Source organism: Parasteatoda tepidariorum, chromosome 3 (assembly GCF_982258835.1).
Source record: "Parasteatoda tepidariorum strain Cologne lab strain chromosome 3, Ptep-v5.0, whole genome shotgun sequence".
NCBI lineage: Eukaryota > Metazoa > Arthropoda > Arachnida > Araneae > Theridiidae > Parasteatoda > Parasteatoda tepidariorum.
In genome coordinates, this window is record NC_141757.1 from 61670475 (window position 1) to 61691021 (window position 20547).

The 20547-nt window shown below is 29.2% G+C and overlaps 1 protein-coding gene across 2 annotated transcripts in view; it reads left to right on the forward strand.

Annotated features, from left to right (window-relative positions):
• Positions 1 to 20547, forward strand: part of LOC107444998 (uncharacterized) — a 110984-nt gene that overhangs the window by 51136 nt on the left and 39301 nt on the right. For both annotated transcript variants that reach the window (XM_016059297.4, XM_071180358.2), the window contains exon 2: positions 4905 to 5011. In XM_016059297.4, coding sequence (XP_015914783.4) covers positions 4905 to 5011 — 107 coding nt within the window. The remainder of the gene's footprint in view (positions 1 to 4904; positions 5012 to 20547) is intronic.

The window sequence follows — 20547 nt, forward strand, 5'->3', positions numbered from 1 at the left end:
TGAGGGAATGATTCAAGATGAGTATATTATGAAATTTTTTTTTGTTCAATCGTGCCAGCCAATTTTATTTCCCAAACCTGTAAAAACTATTAAATATATAAGACTAAATTATAATAAATATTAGATATACTTAGTATGTTATCATTTTCAAACTTTAGGTAGATGTAACTTAGATAAAAACATGTATTAAAATAAAATATCATTCCCTCACTATTAGTGTCAGTCCCTCACTTTTTAAATAGTGAAAATAATTAATTTACTTATTAATTAATTTGAAAAATAAATTAATAAATTAATAAATTGATTTATTAATCTAATTAATTTATTTATTAAATTAATTAATTAATTATTAATTAATTATTAATTATTATAAATTAATAATTATAAATTAATTATTTAAAAAATTAATTAATTTAAATATTAAGTATAATTTATAGGATATATACTTTCTTTATAATGCCATTACATATTTCTATTAATATAGAAAGTTTCAGAGCTTTTTATTCACTTTACTTTTTTGGGATTTTATGAACTGAAAAATGACAGTTTTCGTGAGAATGACCCATATATATATATATATATATATATATATATATATATATATATATATATATATATATATATATATATATATATATATATATATATATATATATATATATATATATATATATATATATATATATATATATATATATATATATATATATATATATATATATATATATATATATATATATATATATATATATATATATATATATATATATATAGTTCACTATATATATATCAATGATTACTCTATTTATATATATATATAGTTCACTATTTTATATATATATATATATATATATATATATATATAATTAATTACTTGGAATTCTAATGCTTCTAGAAACATCTATTTAAATACCACTTTTAGTGAAATGAATAGAATTAAAAGAATATGTAGTATTTATCCAAAAAACAAATAGATAAACTTTCAAAATTTGATTAAAAAAAACAATGGATACCCAACTAAAGCAATTAAATTCTATATAAAATCATTGAGTTAATCGGATATTATTGTAGATATATTTACTAAAAATTTTCTTTGTTAATTTATATAAATTTTCCATGTGCAAATCCATTTCGGGCAAATCCGTGGGTAAAATTATGTGCAAAACAGGCAATTCGACTTTCTTCCTCTTCTCTATTCTATATTTTTTTCTTAAATAAATATTTATTTTCTAAAATTATTTACTGTAAACTTCTTTAAAGTATCCAGTATAATATTACCTTGCGCACGTCTATTTTCTGGCCCATCCTTGGTTACTAACAAATCAAACGCACTTCAGTAATGCAGTGAGAACGCATTTTAATACAGAACTCCTCTAGTTACGCTTTTATCTTAATTTGCTCTTTTGTTTTCATTTTTTGCAATCTGGCAATCTTGTTACGAAAATATTTTAAATCATTCTTGAAAAATTTCCGGTTCATGTAAATTCATTTGAATTCGCTACTAGCTTTATAAAAGATGTTTTATGTTTCATTCTGTTTTTTCTTTTTATTTTATTTTCCGTTTTTACGTGTTATTTTTACTTATTGTGTTCTATTTTATTTGTTGTAATTTCTTTGTAAAATTTTTTGAGTGCTCCTCACACTATCGTATTGATATATTTTGCTTTGGCTATATTGATACAATATTAGAAAGCACTCTTTTTTGTGGATATAATCGTGTAGACTGATGAGAAGATTATATCTTTTATTTTCCGGATTTTTTTTTTTAAAAAAATTGTCCTTTTTTCCCCGTTTTTTTGTTATTTTTATTTTTATTATTATTTTTCATTTTTCTTTCCTTTTTTCATTGTTTTGTAATTTTTCCCTTGTTTCATCTACATTTTGAGATTATTTTATGAGTTCTATTTACTTGCAGCTTATGCGCAATAAATGAAACTTATTGTTTTTCTTAATTTTCTTCGTGTTTTTTGTATTTATTTATTATGATATATATATATATATATATATATATATATATATATATATATATATATATATATATATCTTAGAAGTTAAAAAGATTTTAAAAATATGTGGTAATCGATAGTTACAGACAAATTTTTTGATCAAAACAAATCAGATATTGAATGAAAATTAAGAACGTTTTTAAATTAGATCTTCGCCATTGAATAATCCCATCACAAACTTTTTTCTGACTGAAATCGGATCCCTCAAACGAAGCCGTTACATAAATCCGTGATGCCTGACTACTCGGTCGTTCGATATATCGGTTAGTTCTCTCTATACCCTCTCTTCAACACACAAAAACGCTACAACTTGTGAAAAATTAATAACTATATCCACAAAATTTGTTGTTATCTCTTCCACTTAATCTACGCAAAAGCACTTGTAGTTATGGAAACACATTTTTTGAGCTCACTGGACCGTTTGACGACGGCTAAGTAATAAAGTGCAGCAGATTCATGAATTACTTAATACCCGGGCAGGGGTATTTTGCTACTGACCGCTATTCCGTCTGCCTCTTCCGACCTATGTTTTTCTTTTGTTTTTGTAAGGAATAACAAAATTTCGATAGAATTCCAATAGTTTTTTTAACAGAAAATTTTTTTCATCGCAAAGATTCTTATGTAGGCCAACAGGGAAGTAATGTGATCGAGCAACTGGAAAAAAGTGAAAAGGTTTTTAATGTTTGACAATAAAAATCCATTTAAAAAAAATTAATCGAAAACTCTTTCCTGCTTTCCTTTTTGTTTCACGTTTAAACTGCATTTATATATAATATTATATGCATTTTTCTACTTAAAACGCAAATTTAAGAAAAAAATTCTTTAATCCTTTTGAGGGTAATTTTTCTCCAATTGTTAATTAATTTGTACCTAATTAGAATACGTGAATTAAATTATTATTTAAAAGAATCACATTTCATAAACAGAAATGAAGAACTGCGACGTACAGTAATGGTCAAATTATTATCAAAACTTGTGTTTATTGTTCAAATAATTTTTTACAAACTTTTTTTAAAAAATTGACAAATTTAAAACTATCTAGTGTGTCTAGATTTCAACAGAAACTCTGTGCTATATGACAGCACAAATTTTGATGGATAGTTTTTTTAATCTGAAAGAAAATTTTATCGTCATTTTATCGATAACGGAAATTTTTATCACTTTCCTACGAGTAAGAAAAAAAATAAAATAAAAATAAATAAAAGTAAATGCATTTTTTAAGTAGACTAGGATAGAATATTTTTTATTATCAGAAATATTACATAAAATGCGATTTCTACTGTAATTTGCGTGACTTAATAAACTAATAAAGTAATTATACAAGATTAATAAACTAAAATAAACTAATAAACACGACGAAAAAAATTTTTTTTTAAAAATTACATTAGCTATACTTAAATCCTTTTAGTTATTTTTAATTATTACATAAAATGATACATTTTAATTTCTATCATTTTATGCATATTGTATGATATTTTTATAGTGTATTTTCTACCGATTTTGTTCATGAAACTAAGTTCGCTTGACTCAATTAATAAGATATTTATGAAACTGTGAAATTTCATAAAAAGTAACTTACGTCTAATTTCTTATCTTTTTTATATTTTTCATTGCAATTAAAAACTCAGAACAATGAGGGAGAATCCAATTATATTTTTACTTAAACAAACGCTTTGTATAAAGGCATGCAAACAAAAAAATTTACTTTAAAATATTATTTTTTAAATGATAAAAATTTACCGAAAGTTCTCCAATATATTAGACGCTGGGTTTCAACAGAATATTAAGTTTACAAAAAAGTTGTCCAATATATTACAGGGTGGGTTTTAAGAGGATATCAAATTTACTAAAAGTTGCCCAATATATTGGACGATAAGTTTCAACAGGATATCATATTTACCAAAAGTTGTCCCCTATAACGTTCGCAACGGAATATTAAATTAAGGTTCTCAACAGAATATTAAATTAAGGTTCTCAACAGAATATTAAATTAAGGTTCTCAACAGAATATTAAATTTACAAAAAAGTTGTCCAATATATCAGGGTGGGTTTTAAGAGGATATCCAATTTACTAAAAGGTGCTCAATATATTGGACGATAAGTCTCAACAGGATATCATATTTACCAAAAGTTGTCCCCTATAACGTTCGCAACCGAATATTAAATTAAGGTTCTCAACAGAATATTAAATTAAGGTTCTCAACAGAATATTAAATTAAGGTTCTCAACAGAATATTAAATTAAGGTTCTCAACAGAATATTAAATTTACAAAAAAGTTGTCCAAAATATTGCACGCTGGATCTCAACAGCATATTAAATTAACCAAAAGTTGCCCAATATATTGGACAAGTCTCAACAGGATATCATATTTATCAAAAGTTGTCCTCTATATTGGATACTAGGTCTCAAGAGGATATCAAATTTATCACAAATTGTCCAATATATTGGGCTCTAGGTCTCAAGAGAATGAAAAAAAAAAAACATGAGTTGTGAAGTGTAGGCACAATCATTAAGAGGCTTCTACCCTTGCCATCTTGGATTTTGCGTAAAATTTATAATTTGTGTTTTTTCGATAATTTTCTACTTAACAAACGAGTGATAAAGTATTATTAGATAATTTATTTTTATCCCGATTATTAAATCATTACTTAATTCCCCTATCTAAAGATTCTCTTCTCTCAAAGAATTGCTTGATTATTTATTTGTAACTTTAGCAACAATAAAAGAAAGAGAACAAAGCTTCGGCAGTCTCTCAAAATGATAAAGGAAGTTCCAACAGCAGAGAGTACCGTGACATTTTCTTCTCCCGCTGTTTTGGACAGTGATTTTGTTTTATTTTTGCTCCAACATCATCTATATCCTTCAACTTTTTGATAATTACAATATTTCTTTTTCAGTTGGTGGATGTGCACGTGTACCTTGTCCCATCAGAAAAATGGATCGAACAACGTAAACTAGCTAAAAGGGATGTTATCGATCAAGCTGTTTCATCTGGTTTCGTCAGGTAGGCACGTATTTATGCATCTCATTTTCCTGAACTTGGAATAAATTTGGAATATTTAAAAAGTGGAACTTTTCTCTCGTCTGATTGGTTTTCAAATAAATTAGGAAAACTGGAAGAATTTGAAAAAGGACTTTTCACAATCAGAAGCTAATTTGAGAAAAGAGTTTCTCTTGAAATAAATAACTGAAACAATATTTTGATTTTAATCTAACATACGAAAGAAAATTAGTCTTGTCCACATTCAAACACACGGAAAATCGGGATAACGGGAATTTATAGAAAAGTAAATAAAACTTATTGTTTTACGCAATTCAACTAATTATCCCTAAGGATTTTTTTTCCTCCAAATTACTTAAAATGATTTATATAAAAAGCATGCTAACCTAGCTTGAAAAACTTCTTTTGAATAAGGCAATAATCATTCTTAAAAAGCAGGGAAAAGTTTGATTTGCTTTTACTGTACAAAAATTCCAATGACATCGAAGTATATTACTAAAAAGTTGAGGGGTCGTACAAAATATCCGTGATCGAATTTGGAACGGAAGAATTAGTTAAAAAATATCACGAACAGCTGCGATGAACATGAAAAAAAATTTACATGGAAATCACATGAACTTGAATTATTTTAACGTTGAATTATTTTTACAAGAAAAATATTTTTCTTGAAAGTTTTCATTTGCGTTTAATGGAATAAGATAACATAAAAACTCCCTACAAGGACCCAACTTCATCTAAGTATAGTAGTACAAAATACATTTGAAATGTATTGAACACATTTATGATATTTTATGCCAGTCCTGTATTTTGCAAGGGTATTATCAATCCAATCTAACTATATAAGAGATTCAAACTCAGTTCGATCATAGTGTACAAAAAACATCGAACACATTTATGATATTTTATGTCAATCCTGTATTCAGTAAGGGTATTAGCTATTCAACCTAACTATTTTAGGGATTCAAACTCAATTCGACTGTATAAATACAAAAAACATAGAACACGTATATGATATTTTATGTCAGTCCTGTATTCAACAAGGGTATTAGCTATCCAATCTAAATATATATTAGGCATTCAAACTCAGTTCGATTATATAATACGAAAAAAATCGAACACATTTATGATACTTTATGCCAGTTCAGTATTTGGCAAGAGTATTAGTACTCCAACTTAACCTAACAACTCTACCATGGATTTAAATTCAAGTTGATCAATCAGAGGTGATCTTATCCTCTGACTTTGTCCAATTCCTCAATCAGGGGTTATTTTTAAAAATAAAAAATTTATAATTCCAAAATCGAAATAAAACTTTTCAAAAACGTTATTCGTGATACGCACATAACATAAGTAATCCATGCAATTATGAATAAGAAAACTGAAGGAGTAAAAGAAAGAAAAAAAGGGCGAAAATGTTTTTGTTTACTATTTCATTGACTTATTCAAGTCAATGACAGGCTGTCCGCCTTTGAAACCAATAAGTCCCGCTACTTTCCTACAGTGTCGCCATGACAGCGTTTCTCTATACACGCCATTATGAATAAGTACCCTCCATCAAACAAGCTGCATCTATCTTTTTCTAGACATTTGTCTATTTTATTGATTCGTAAATAAAAAATGAATTGGAAGCAATATCTATCATCTTACCTCGTATTCTGATGGGATAAAGCTTCGTACATTTGAAACGGAAGAATAGAAACTAAAAAGGTAAGATAAATTCAGGAATTATCAATAAATTCGTTTCTTGATAGCTTTAAGTGTTTGTAATTATAGCAAGTTTAGGGATGATTCTTTTTGAAGAATTCGTGTGAAGCTTGGAAATTGCTGGACGATTTCCACGCAGCAGGGGCAATTATAAATTATAATTTTTCACAAGTTTTTCATGAATGTGAATAAAATTATTTTTATGTGCTCACATTTAGTACTAGGTAATTCAGATATCGCTCCATATTTACAAAAACTTTTTTAACAAATATATTAATTAATATCACGCGTCTGAGGGACAAATCATATAGTTATCCTAGTAATTACTAGTCAAAAACAAAATTTTTCAGATTATTTTTTATTTTTAGACCATAGTATATAAATGCAAATGTTTAGAATTTTTAAACCATAAACCGGTGAAATAAACAGTCTAACAGTCGGAAATAGATGCGTTATTTCTTTATATCAGTCAAAGAATTAAGGGGGGATTTTTGATTTTAAAAAATATAAGCTTTAAATAAATAAATTGTACGACTTTGCGAAATTATATGTAGATGATGCACAATAATTTTAATTAGATTTTATAAGATTATACTTAAGATTTTTAACTCTTAATTCAACAATATGCACTAGGGAAGTAAAAGTTGAAAAAGAGTGTGAAAAATAGAAAATATGTGATAAAATAATGCTTCATTAAGAATTTTCTCGATTTGTTTAATTAAAAAAATTATTTATTTAACATAATATAACGAAAAATTTAAGTTTTTGGGGCTTAAATTCTAACAAAGCAGCAAACTTTTTAAATGAATAGAATTACGGCAATTTTTTTTCGTGCCCTACGAATGAGCTATAATATTAGAAAAATTGTTTTTGTTGCTTCAAAGTTTTTATTTTTAATTCCCTCGTTAAAGTATAATAGCAGATGATGATGAATGTACAACTGTAGGCAAATCAAAAATAATTTCACAGAGGGTGATTTTGTGATTGCTAAGTATGGATAACCATTACCCTGAAAAAATTGTGAAAATATCACATGAAGACGGGTGAAGTCCTGCAGTTTATTCCATTTTAACGCTCAGTTTTTCGAAGCTCTGTCACCAATTAAAATAAAAAAGCTTTAGTATAAGTGCCTTACACTTGCAGCAATGAGATGATTTTAAACTATATATATAATCTTGCCCTGAAGAATTATCTGGGCTTTAAAACAAACAATTAACTGAAATATTATAAGAGTTATAAAACTTTCATAAAAATCACCACTTTGGAGACATTTTTCCACCTAGATGAAAATTATCAGAATCACTGCCTTATTCTCAGTTTTTGCAAATTTTTATGAGCACAGGTTATGCAGCAATGGAGTAAGTGTTTATATATATTTTTTTTTTTAAATTTCTCAAACTTACTGCAAACTGTTAAGTACCATTCTCATAGTAAGTAGTAAAAAGTTGCACTACCTCGCACATTGAGTTTTGGTGAAGGAGGATAAGGAAAAGCAATAAGGAAAGAAACTTGCATGCTCATATTTAGACATTTGAGATACTGTTGCAGATGCATGTTTTTACGCTGACTCGAATGAGTTCCATCCTGAGAAGATCAAACTAATAATTTTGGAAGCTATGAGGGATTTATGTATTATTTGTTGCATCTGGCATTGCTATCTAAGTTAGTGAGAACTGTTTTTCCAAGCTGAATCAAGTGCGATTACACACGAGTCAGTGGGAGGAAAAATTAATTCAAAAGTAAATAGAGTTTTTATGTACTGCTAATGTATTTATGAACACTTTTTTACAATTGCTTAGTTGATATGTGGACACGCAAGATTCGTCATCTGATTTGATTTTTCATGTAAATCCCGAGTCGACAGAATAAATAGTTTAGAAGTTATAAGGGTTTTTTTTTTATTCAGAGTACAATTTAAAAATAGAATTTTTTTTTATTCAATAAAGTAAATTGCATATTTTGATATATCAGACTTATTGGCATGTGCGTTCGGTCTTATTCAATTAAGCAAGAAAAAATACACGGAACTCTATCTCAATTGTCAATGAAAAAATTTAAGATGCGTTAACAAGTACAATTACAAATTTGTACGTTACAAATTACTTATTAACTATTAGTCCGTTCATCTCGTGTTTGGTCTCATTCAATTCAACCCTGAAATTTACATCGAGAATAATATTATTTGACAAGAACAGGTATGTAAGTTTCTTCCCCGCATAGAAATTTTACTAGGATAACAATAATAATCCCGTCTATAATTCGATCCGACCTCACATCCCATAGCATTATTACTGTCTCATCTATTACTTTTTTAAACTAGGCAAACTTTAAAAATAAGATGCCTACTTTGTACGTACCTGTTAATATTCATAAACATTCACTCAAACACCCTTTTAACATATTTATTAGGATTACGACTCCATTTATATTTCGATACATGACATATAATAAGATTATACAGTTCAAATTATTCGTCGTAAAAACTATGAGAACATTGAACTAAAATAAGACTATGTGTCAGTCAACATTCATTCAAAGGTCTTCTCAGAATACATTAGAATAAAAACTCCGTTTCTGATTCAATCTATTTTTTTTCTTTCCCAATACCCACCCGATTGACCCCTTGACCCTCGCCATTCAGGTATCAGTAGGGCAGATTTGTTGGCCACTTTCAGGGGCACGTTGGTGGCCAACGTTGCACCCACAGTTTGGACAAATAATACAGAGAATGAAATCTTATCCATACCGTATCGGGAATTCGAACTCAGGATCTTTCTGATGTTGATGTATGTAATGGAATGTGTAGTGGTCAGCTCCCTGACCACTACACATTCCGGTCGGCCTTTAAATCAATCTGACCTGACATATTATAAGGTTTTACAGTCCTATTTCTTCTTTGTAAAAACTGTTAGAACTTTAAAGAAAACTCTCTACCTCTGTTCAAACTATGAGAACTTTAAAGTAAACTAAAAGTAGACTCTGTGTGTGTCAATCATCATTCCCTCAAAGAACTTTTTAAAATATTTATTAGGATGTCAACTCCGTTTCTAATTCAATCTGTGTATAACTTTTAAGATTATACAGTCTCATTTATTGTTCTCAAATCTGTAAGAACATTGAAGTAAACGAAAATAATACTCTGTATGTATCAGTCAGCATTCAAAGATCGTTTTTAGTATATTTATTATAATAACAACTTCGTCTTTTATTCGATCTGACATGACATATTATAAATTTTACAGTCGACTTATTGTTCTTAAAAACTGTGAGAACTTTTAAACTCTTTTGCTTTTGTTGTTTATGAGTTATGAGAATTTATGAGAGCTTTAAAGTACACGAAAAAACAACAAACATAAGCCCTAGGGAACTATTCAGCTTTTTTTTATTGAGATATCTCTGTAATTCAACCTAATCTGGCACGTAATTAGGTTGCACAGAATCATATAAAGTTAATAAACTTTAGTTTTATTTGATTAAAAAAATGAACTGTGATAGAACCAAGTATTAAGAAACAATTCAATATTACAGGAAATCGATTTCACTGTTTGTCTTTTTTCATTCATTAATATTGAATATTTCTGTGTCTTGAATCCAATTTAATTGTTAATTAAGTTAGGATTCTCCATTTCAAATAGTAAACAGCCTAGAAATAGTTTTCTAAATTATTTAGCTCCGTTGATTGCTTATTAACCTCTGTTTTTCTATTTTTTATTTGGAGGAGATGTTTTAAAATTATAGTTAGAGAATTCAATTTAAAAGAATTTCATGAGTATGAACATTTATCCAGTGCTAAAAGTCCAAAGGTAAAATACATCCTGAGTATCACATTGAACCCAATTCAGAACACAAGGGAACTCCTGAATTAAGTATCGGGAGAAATTTGTCTCCGTGGAGAACTTTTTGTTGAAACTAACCCGCATTTGCATTACGTGGAGAGGAAAAATGACGGAAACCTTCCACGGTTAGCCTGACGGCATAGGGACTCTAACCCATGATCCGTCTATCACAGAGGATAAGGATATTTTATATCAGCGCTGTGGTTGGTGCGAGCAAAATGCGGAATTCGTTTCCGATAGCCATCACTGAGAATCGAACCTGGGTCACCTCATTGAGATGCAAGTGCTCTATCCCCTGAGCTCCCACGACTTGATTGCTTATTTTTTTATTGATAAAAAGTCCTAAACATTTATTTTACATAATGTATTATAAAATGAATTTTATAATTTCTGCCACTATTCAGTATTTAGTGCTAAACATTTACTGACGTAAAATTACCTAAGCATGTAGCTATCAAAGCTATAACGTTTATTTTATTATTTAAACATTTTCGAAAAAAAAGATTTTAAATCTAAAGGTAGATTTTAAAGATTTTATTATTATACTGTGGGAATTCAATCCTGAAAGAGTTTGTCAATGAAAATAGGTGATCTAATACGTACCGAAGTTTAAAAAATACATTAAGGAAACATGTTTTAACAGAAATATTAAACATATTGTGCAGAAAATAATAGAGCGAGAAGATAAACACATGAAGAAATAAATAAAGGCCGTGTTTGAATGGTGGACTAACTTCAGATATTAAAAAATAATAATAAATAAATAAATTTAGTCTGACTTTTATATTTTTACAAGTCTATTATATTTTTACTGTCTCATTTTCAACTAGAAAAGCTTTAGCTTATCACTGTTGTCAAACAGATGGCAAGACAAATCCGTCAAAATAGGAAAAACATTATGTTCATTTGAGTCTTTTCTGAATAACTAAAGTGCTCAAATCTTTCTAGATCTCCTTACTTGATGCAAATTCAAATTTTAATCGTTTCCTGACCGCTGCAAGCATAATTTATAACCATATTGTCATCAGGTAAAATTTACTGTTAATCAAAATTTCGACCACTTTCCGACTAGATAAAACATTCAAATTTTATGTAGAGCTTAAAAAGCAATAAAAGTTTTAAACGCGACAGCAATCAGAATTTATCGTAATATATTCGCGCAAGTTGAATTTATTGTGAAGCCGAATTTCAACTACAATTCGATCCAAACAAACAAAAAGGCTCGAAACTAGAAAGCAAGTAATAAAAAAAATTTACAAAGGAAAGTAATTTTAATTTGTCAGGCCTATAAAGAAAAACAAAGGACTTGCCACTTTCGCAACTAACTTCTATCACCACCAAAAATCTCCACGTCTTTCGAAAATGATTCGCCTAACTTTTTCGTTCTAGGCCTGCTGAAAAAATATTTGTTAGCTCCTTTTAAGTTTACTTTCAAGAAACAGTACTGAATTTCTTAATTTTTTTTAATAAATTTAGATATAGTATACTTTTTCGTTTTTTAAATGCAAGTTTTATATCTATTTGTAAACCTCTGTTTGCTAATCGGATCCAGAATTAACTGCTCCCTTTTAACTTTTTACTAAGCATTCATTCAAATTATTGCATATTGTGAGACAAAGTAAGGGCTGAAAATTACTAGGCTTTTTGCTATATATCTTATACAGAGGTAGATAATTAAAAACTAAAACTTTCAAAACTTTTGGTAATTTTGCCAAAACTTTAAAAGTTTGACCACGAGAGAGTTGGAACAAAGTGGCATTTCATACGAGGTTTTGAATCATTTACATGTAGTGGTGTGGGAAATAACTATAAATCAAATTTACAAAACAAAGAATCGTACATTAAAACATAAACTCAGATATCACCAGAAGAAGTTTTCCCAAAAAGCGTAGAAACTTGGCAGCCCTGGACAAAGTTACCAAAGTTATGTCAAGGCGAAATTTTCCAACATTTTTTAAAAATTTTAAAAAAAATTTTTAAAAAAAACGATTGGACACGGAAAATTTTATAATTGGAAAGTAAGACGAAAAACTAGAATACTTCCTTAATTTGCATAAAAATCACAATTTTTCAACTGCGAAAACTAACATACATGATGCAAGTTCCACTTCCCTAATAAAGCATCTACCCGCAATTCATATCGATTGATGAGAAATGTTTTTTTGTCTATTCTACAAAATTTCTAAGAATGAATGTTGCTGGTTCCGCAACCAAACGCTTCATGCGAGACAGCAATAAATACTGCAATCAAAGTCTGAGTAATTTTAGCTTAAAATATTCGCCAAACATCCAATATACCCAAATTTTATTAGCAATGATTGCGGAATAATTGTCTCAGACAGAATCTTCTTTTTATTCGATCACCCAGCTAGATAGATTTGCATTTCATTTCGCGCTCTGTTTAACACCCGGCAGAAATCTATTAACTAAGGAAACTTTCCTGGCTAAGCTCCCATTGTGATCTAAATAAATCCTTCTAATTGAACCTCCATTAAGGGACAAGCATACATTAACAGACAGAAAAGGGTTAAAAGTGTTATGATTTACGGTAACTTAAATGGTCATAATTACGACATGGTTTAAGAGATATAATAAAAGAATTTGCGAAATACTAGTTTTGCACATATTCAGTATGCTGCATATCATTTAAGGACAGTATAGTGCATAACTTAAAAATTATTTTTAAACATGGCGAGGGAAAGGAACAAAGCAAGCGATTATTAAATAGTTACGCTCAAAAATAATTATTCCAGCTTTCACTATGACAAACAATCAAATCTTTCCTGGCGAAAAAACAAACTGTATATTTTGAATAGTAATAATAAATTGTATATTTGAATACTCTTTTACTATGTATTTAATTTAATTGATTCTATGAATGCGTGGATAAGCTTTTTATTATGGATACAATCAGCTCAAAATGCATGTTTAAGAAAATGGACGCTGCTCGAAATGCGTATTTTAGAAAATGGATACAGCTCAAAATACGTGCTTAAAGCATGAACATAGTTATTTATGAAAATAGGCGTAGCATTTAAATCCGTAAAGAATCAAGTAATCATACAAATGTGATAATTTATATAGCACTAAGAAAATAAAAATAAAAGCATGAATTAAAAAAAAGTCTTACCTTTTTCTCTAACTTTTAATATACACATAGTGACAGTAACAGAGATAATGTAACAAAGAAATTTTTCAATCAAATAACCTTTGACACACACAATGATCTTTTCAATGACACATTCACTAGTTACCATAGCCCATTGTGCAGCTCTAGTGCGACGTAAATTAACAACAACAACTAGTTACCATAGTAACTCCAAATATTTATTCATTTATTTATTGAAATTACATACATTTGCTGACTTGTGTGCTCAATATATAGGCTTATAAGTCATTGTCAAGTAGAAAATACAGATAGAACATTTCAGAGAAAGACATCACAAAGAATACATCCAGGGTTACGGCGGGATTCGAACCCGCTACCTCCACGCTTAACAGAGCGTTTGGACCGGCGATACCGCTCGGCCAGGGAGGCCCCGTTTTATTTATTGATATATATCCACACAAACTTGAGAGCTCAATTACATAAGCACGGCTTATAAGCCTTTGTCAAGCAAAAAGACAAATTGTACGATTCAGAAAAAGACAGTACGAAGATACGTCCAGAATTATGGCGGAATTCGAACCCGCTACCTTCCCACTACAGAGCGTTTGAAGAATATTACCTCTCGATCAGGGTTACGTCTTTATTTATTTATTCGCGTACTTGCGTGAGTTTGTAAACTCAATACAAAAAACTTGTTTTAAACCCTTGTACAATGGAAGAACAGATAGCGCAAATTTGAAAGAACACAATGATACATCCAGGATTACGGTGGAATTCGAATCCTCTAACTCCACTAACATGGAATCGAAGAAAATCAGATTTAATTAAACTACTTAAAGTAAGTACTTAATTAAAGTGATGAGTGACAAGAAATGATTTGCGACGTAAGAGAGCGTTTTAAAAATAAACCTTTCGTCGGTATCATTGCAACTCCTAAGCTCCTTACCCTATCATCTAATTTCCTAACCACCTTACTCTGTCATCTAATTTCCTAAGCGCCTTACCCAGTCATCTAATTTCCTAAACTCTTTACTCTGTCATCTAACTCCCAATACAGAAAAATAGCTTTTAGCCACAATGGATTAAATTACTCGGTGCACTCAATACATTTTGCTCAGACCAAGGAACGAACATTTGATCTGAAAAGAGCCATGCATCATAAACAGCCACTCTGTAGTCTACACGACAAAAACAACAATTTAACAACAAATTTTTGTCAACTATCAATAAACATTTAAAAAATTAAAAGTAATTATAACAATAAAAAAAAAGACTGATAGAAAAAAAATAACTTTATATGGTGCAGAAAGAAGATAATGTGGTGTCAACAAATTCTATTCCTATCGAACCCTAGATGTATCTGAATTTCTTTCTCGCGATGGCTTCTGCAACTCGTGCTTCATATCGTATCGTTTGTTCTTCTGTTTGGTAAGGGCTTACAACACATTGGAGCACACTAACCTGAAAAAAATAAAGATTAACGTAAGAGAAAGGGTAAAACAAGAAATTTTGAATAGAATCGGGACCACTATTTTTATGCCAGAAAGAAAGTGTCTTCATAGACACTGTTTTGTTTCCTTTTGAAATGTGTTGATATTTTTATGATTCTACAATCGAATAATAGGAGCCTCCCTAGCTGAGCCGTATGTCCGATCCACGCAACGCTCTGTAACGTAAAAGTAGCGGGCTCGAATCCCGCCGTCTGCCAGAATGTATATTTGTAAAGTCCTTCATTAATATGAGATATCAGTTCTTCAACTTAACAAGGGCTTAAAGAGCTGTCCTTATAATTAGAATACGGTACGGTACTTTTACTTACGTCGCTCTAGAACTGCACAATGGGATATGGGTGAAGGTTTGGGAAACATCCCTAAGGATGATCCGGATACAGCATACATACGTCACATCCTGTATTACAGGAAAGGCATATTTACAAACCATCCATCCGTTGATCGTAATTTTGACGTGAACCAGAACGCAATCAATCTCCGATTCAGTACCCCCAGAGATTTTGATTTGTTATGGGAACTTGGAGGACTACGTGATTCCAACAGATTTAGCGTGCGCCAGTCACCATTTTGTACAGTGGGAGTCTTCGACCGGTGGGGAACGAACACTCACGATCTCTTGGACATGGGCCCGACGCTCTACCAGTCAGGCTATCCCGGCCTTGCGATGAGAATACATGCTTACATATGTATATGAAACAATAAATAAATAACTAATAATTTAAAGAAATGTTAAACATCAATATTCCATTTCTAAGGCTAAGTTCATTTTGGAGACTAGGATGATTTTGAAATCACTGACTTGAAATTTTTTTTCTAGACTCTGTTTAGATTAAAAGCTTGCCTACTCGTAGTTTTTGAAAGATAATATTCTTCGGTGAACATAGTCACGAACTTGCAATTTTAATTTGACCACCTCTAAGCTGCAGCCTATATTAAATATTGTTTAAATTCACCATGGTTCCCCGTATAACGCTTTCAGAAAGACATTTTTGATTTTATTGCTGATCTGAAGGTACTATATCTGATTTGAAGAATACTCCTTTTCAGAGTTTCTACTTTCTTCCTATATTTATTAAGTCTTTTTGGTGACTTTCCAAAGCCATCATTTTCAACTTTTCCATGGCTATTTTAACACAAGAAAAATTATTTTTAAAAGGATGAATAATTTTAAGAGTAATTATTTACATCATTAAAAAAAATACTCTCAACATTTAAGTTTCATCTATTTTGGTAGATAGCGATAATCATGGTGTGATTTTAAAGTAATATTTATTAATTATATCGTATGAAAATATTTTATACTTAAATTGATTAAGGGTAACCATAAACAAATCGCCACGTATTTCTGCCACTGATAATGCTTAATTAGTTTTGGTAATTAATTCTTCTGGTATTATGGCAATTGGTGCTATTTTTATAAGGTAAAGTGGTAATAAGTTTTTTAAGGTCCAACGAAAGGGATAGGTACCAGAAAAAATGACTTGATTGTGGCTATCTTAAGAGGGTCTTGGGCAACAATGTCATGTCAAATGATATTGATTTCAGTTAATTCTTATTATCATTAGATGAACTTCTAAAAAAGCTGTATACTTAATTTAATAACGTAAAGCTATCGGCAAATGCTATAAATAAAATGGAAACATTTAATTTTTATTAATTGTGTCGGTACATGTCTTTTAGTTCTGTACTTGATTTTCTAGTGTTGATTAGAGCTGTTGAGTCGGTTGAGGAAATGTACGAATCCGATTAAGGACTTTTCCGTAAATTTGATCTATAATCAATTAAAATTTCCTCCAAATTCCAGGAAATTATTAATTGTTACGAAATTATCTTGTATAATTTTTTTATAAAGTAACTTAGTGCTATTTAACTGATAATTTGATTGATATTCATCTATTCTAATTTTCTAGTGCTAATAAAAAACCTCTATCTTTATTCTATCTATCTACTCAGTTGATAATTGAGTAGATAATTATATAAGCAGATTTATATAAGTTTTACTCAATAACTATATGCAATACAAATATATCTGATCTTATCGAGTATGAAACCTACAAAAATAAGAAAATAATTGAACAAAAATATATTTTTTTTTTTTAAAAAAAGCAATTTTTTTAGACACTTAATGAGATATAAAATAAAATTGTTTTAAAAAACAACTTTTCTATGGTTTCGCTCAAAAAATTAAAATATAAAACACAGAGTGTAATTTTTCAATTTATGAGAATCGAGTTGGCTCAGTTAATTCTCCAGATATCATGTTCATTTAATATAAATTTTATCTTAAATGAAAAGCTGGGGATTTATTTTATATTGTTATTATTAATCATAAACCTCCGACTTTTCATCTGCTTTTCTTTTTAGAGTTAATAAGATATTCTTGCAACACATTTTAACATAAAATTTATATAAAGTGAACATGATATCTGATAAATTGACTAAGTTTATATCAACTCGATCCTTATAAGTTAGAAACTTACACGCAATATTTTAATTTTTACTTTTTCGAGCAAAACCATAGAAGAGTTGTTGTCTTGTAAAATTTTTAAAAACCATTTTATTTTTACTCTTAAGCAATCGCGTGAAGGGAACTTTTTTCCAATTTTAACTACAAAACACTGAGTACGACATTTATACATAATAATGCGTTTAAACGTGCCCTAATAAAAAAAAAAATTATTCACAATAATTCAAAGTTTTTACAAAAAAGGAAGAAAACAAAAAAAAATAATAGGAAAAGTTCATCCAGAAAAGCTGGGGATTTATTTTATATTGTTATTATTAATCATAAACCTTCGACTTTTCATCTGCTTTTCTTTTTAAAGTTAATAAGATATTCTTGCAACACATTTTAAGATAAAATTTATATAAAATGAACATGATATCTGATAAATGGACTAAGACTATATCAACTCGATCCTTATAAGTTAGAAAGTTACACTCAATATTTTAATTTTTACTTTTTCGAGCAAAACCATAGAAGAATTGTTGTTTTGTAAAATTTTTAAAAACTATTTTATTCTTACTCTTAAGCAATCGCGTGAAGGGAACTTTTCCCAATTTTAACAACAAAACACTGAATACGACATTTATACATAATAATGCGTTTAAACGTGCCCTAATAAAAAAAAATTTTTTCAATAATTCAATGCTTTTCTAAAAAAGGAAGAAAACAAAAAAAATAATAGGAAAAGTTCATCCATTCTTTCATTCCAAAATTGATAATTCAGCATCATTTATTACATTCAGTTAAACATATCGATAAAAAATGTAATAATAAATGTAATATTATCAATGAAGGCATTATATTTTAGGGGTAAATCTAATCTTGACTGCAATATCTGAAATTTAATCCTGGCATAACTTGACATAATATATTCCGATATTTTATTCTTGGTCAGGCTTATCGCCAATATAGGGTTTGATTTTTATAGATTGCACCTCTCACATGTCAATGGCAAGAGTCCTAGATGTGCAATCCGCATATTGTTGAGCCGCGATGGCTCAGGGGATAGAGCGTTCGCCTTCCATTGAACCGGGTTCGAATCCCAGCGATGGCAAGTCCGCATCCGGCTTGCACCGACCACAGTGCTGACGTAAAACATCCTCAGTGGGAGGCGAATCATGGGTTCGAGTCCCTTTGCCGTGAGGCTAACCGAGCGAGGTTCTCGTGGTCTTCCTCTCCATATAACGCAAATGCGAACCGAACCTTAACCTTTATTTACAATGCGAATTTTAACCTTTTATTTAGCAAATTATTAAAAAATTATGAAAAATGAGCAAACTTTTTTGTCCTATTAAATAATGTCTATTTTACACATAGACAAATATTCTCTTTAATATTAAATATTATTTTCCATAAAATGTTTAATTTCGGTCACAAAATAAAATTTTAATGAAATACTTTTTTTTATAACTAGTTAAAAATTTTAATGTATCAAATATATATATATAAAAAAAACTTACTTGCAATATAGATCGAGACAAAAAGCTGAGAATTGATGAATCATAAAATGGCGTCTTCTAACGAAATAACAACTAAATAGTTCCATAGATGTTGCCAACTAGTAATGATAAACTGAAAGCTGTATTACAGTGACAGACAATTTCCGATAGGATATTTTGCTCCATTTCAATGTTATATAGAAGTCGTAGTGTGACTTATTAAAGTGCCGTCGGTACATAAAGAGTTAGCTTCTGCCTCTTAAATCAATTTTTCTTTTGAACATTGAACTTTGCCTTTATTTGGCCCTAGTTGCAAGGAAGGTCGGAATCAATTCTCATTGAGCGAACTAATACGGTAAATGATGCAAAATTATGAAGATTATGTTATGTCTTTTATTAATTCTTCTTTACGAAGGAAACGCATCTTATTTGCAAGGTATTAATTTGAATTACTCTCCAAAGCTTATCGATTTATGAATAATACAAGATTTTGTTATGCATTTGAAAGACATAAGAGTTAAAAGGTAAGGAAAAAAAATTATAAATCAAGAACCACTTGGGATTATGAAAATCAAAAATTTTTATACAAAAAATAAGCAAAAGCTTAATAAATTATTCAGATTTAGTTTAATTTTAAAAGTAATTAACCCATTGAGAGTATTAGGCTTATTCACTTTTAATATTTTTTACCAAATCTTAGGAGTTCAATGCATGAAATGTAACAGGTACACAATTACAAGACCCAGATATCGAAGTTTAGTTTAGCACCCGGTTATAAATTCTCATTTACTCTTGGCATACCCAAATTGAGTTTAAAACGAACTTGAAACAATTCATGAAAACAAAACATATTTGAAACCCTTTATCAAAGTTAAAATTACTGATTTAGGCATGATGAATTTTTAATGTGCAAAATGTTTACACTAATTTTATAAAAAGAAATAGACATACTAAAAACAAAAATTACACCTTGCCACTGATATTTATCATAGCTGCTAAATATGGGCATAGCAGTTGTCCAATTTTTGAGGGGACGAAATTGAAATACACAGTCATCCAAGTTTTCAAAATTTCCCTGGTAACAAAAAATATTTGAATTAACTAAAAAAATTTGCAAAAAGATTATTCTTTCTCTTAATTTTTCCTTAATGTTCGATTTAAGTTTAAATCGAGGATTGATTCATGAAAATTTTATTTGCCTGAAATATTGAAGGGAACATATACCCACCGTACCCAAAAACTGTGCTGCTAAATCTCTCGATTTTTATGGGAGATTTTCTTTTTATGTTTATTGTAGTAACAAAATGTATACGTTAATGTTTTCTTGGCTTAACAAAGTTGATTTATAATGAGTTTGAACACCACAGCAGATAAATAAATGTAATAAATAAAAGTTCGAACAAAATTAATTAAGTGATTGATCCGGTAAAATAA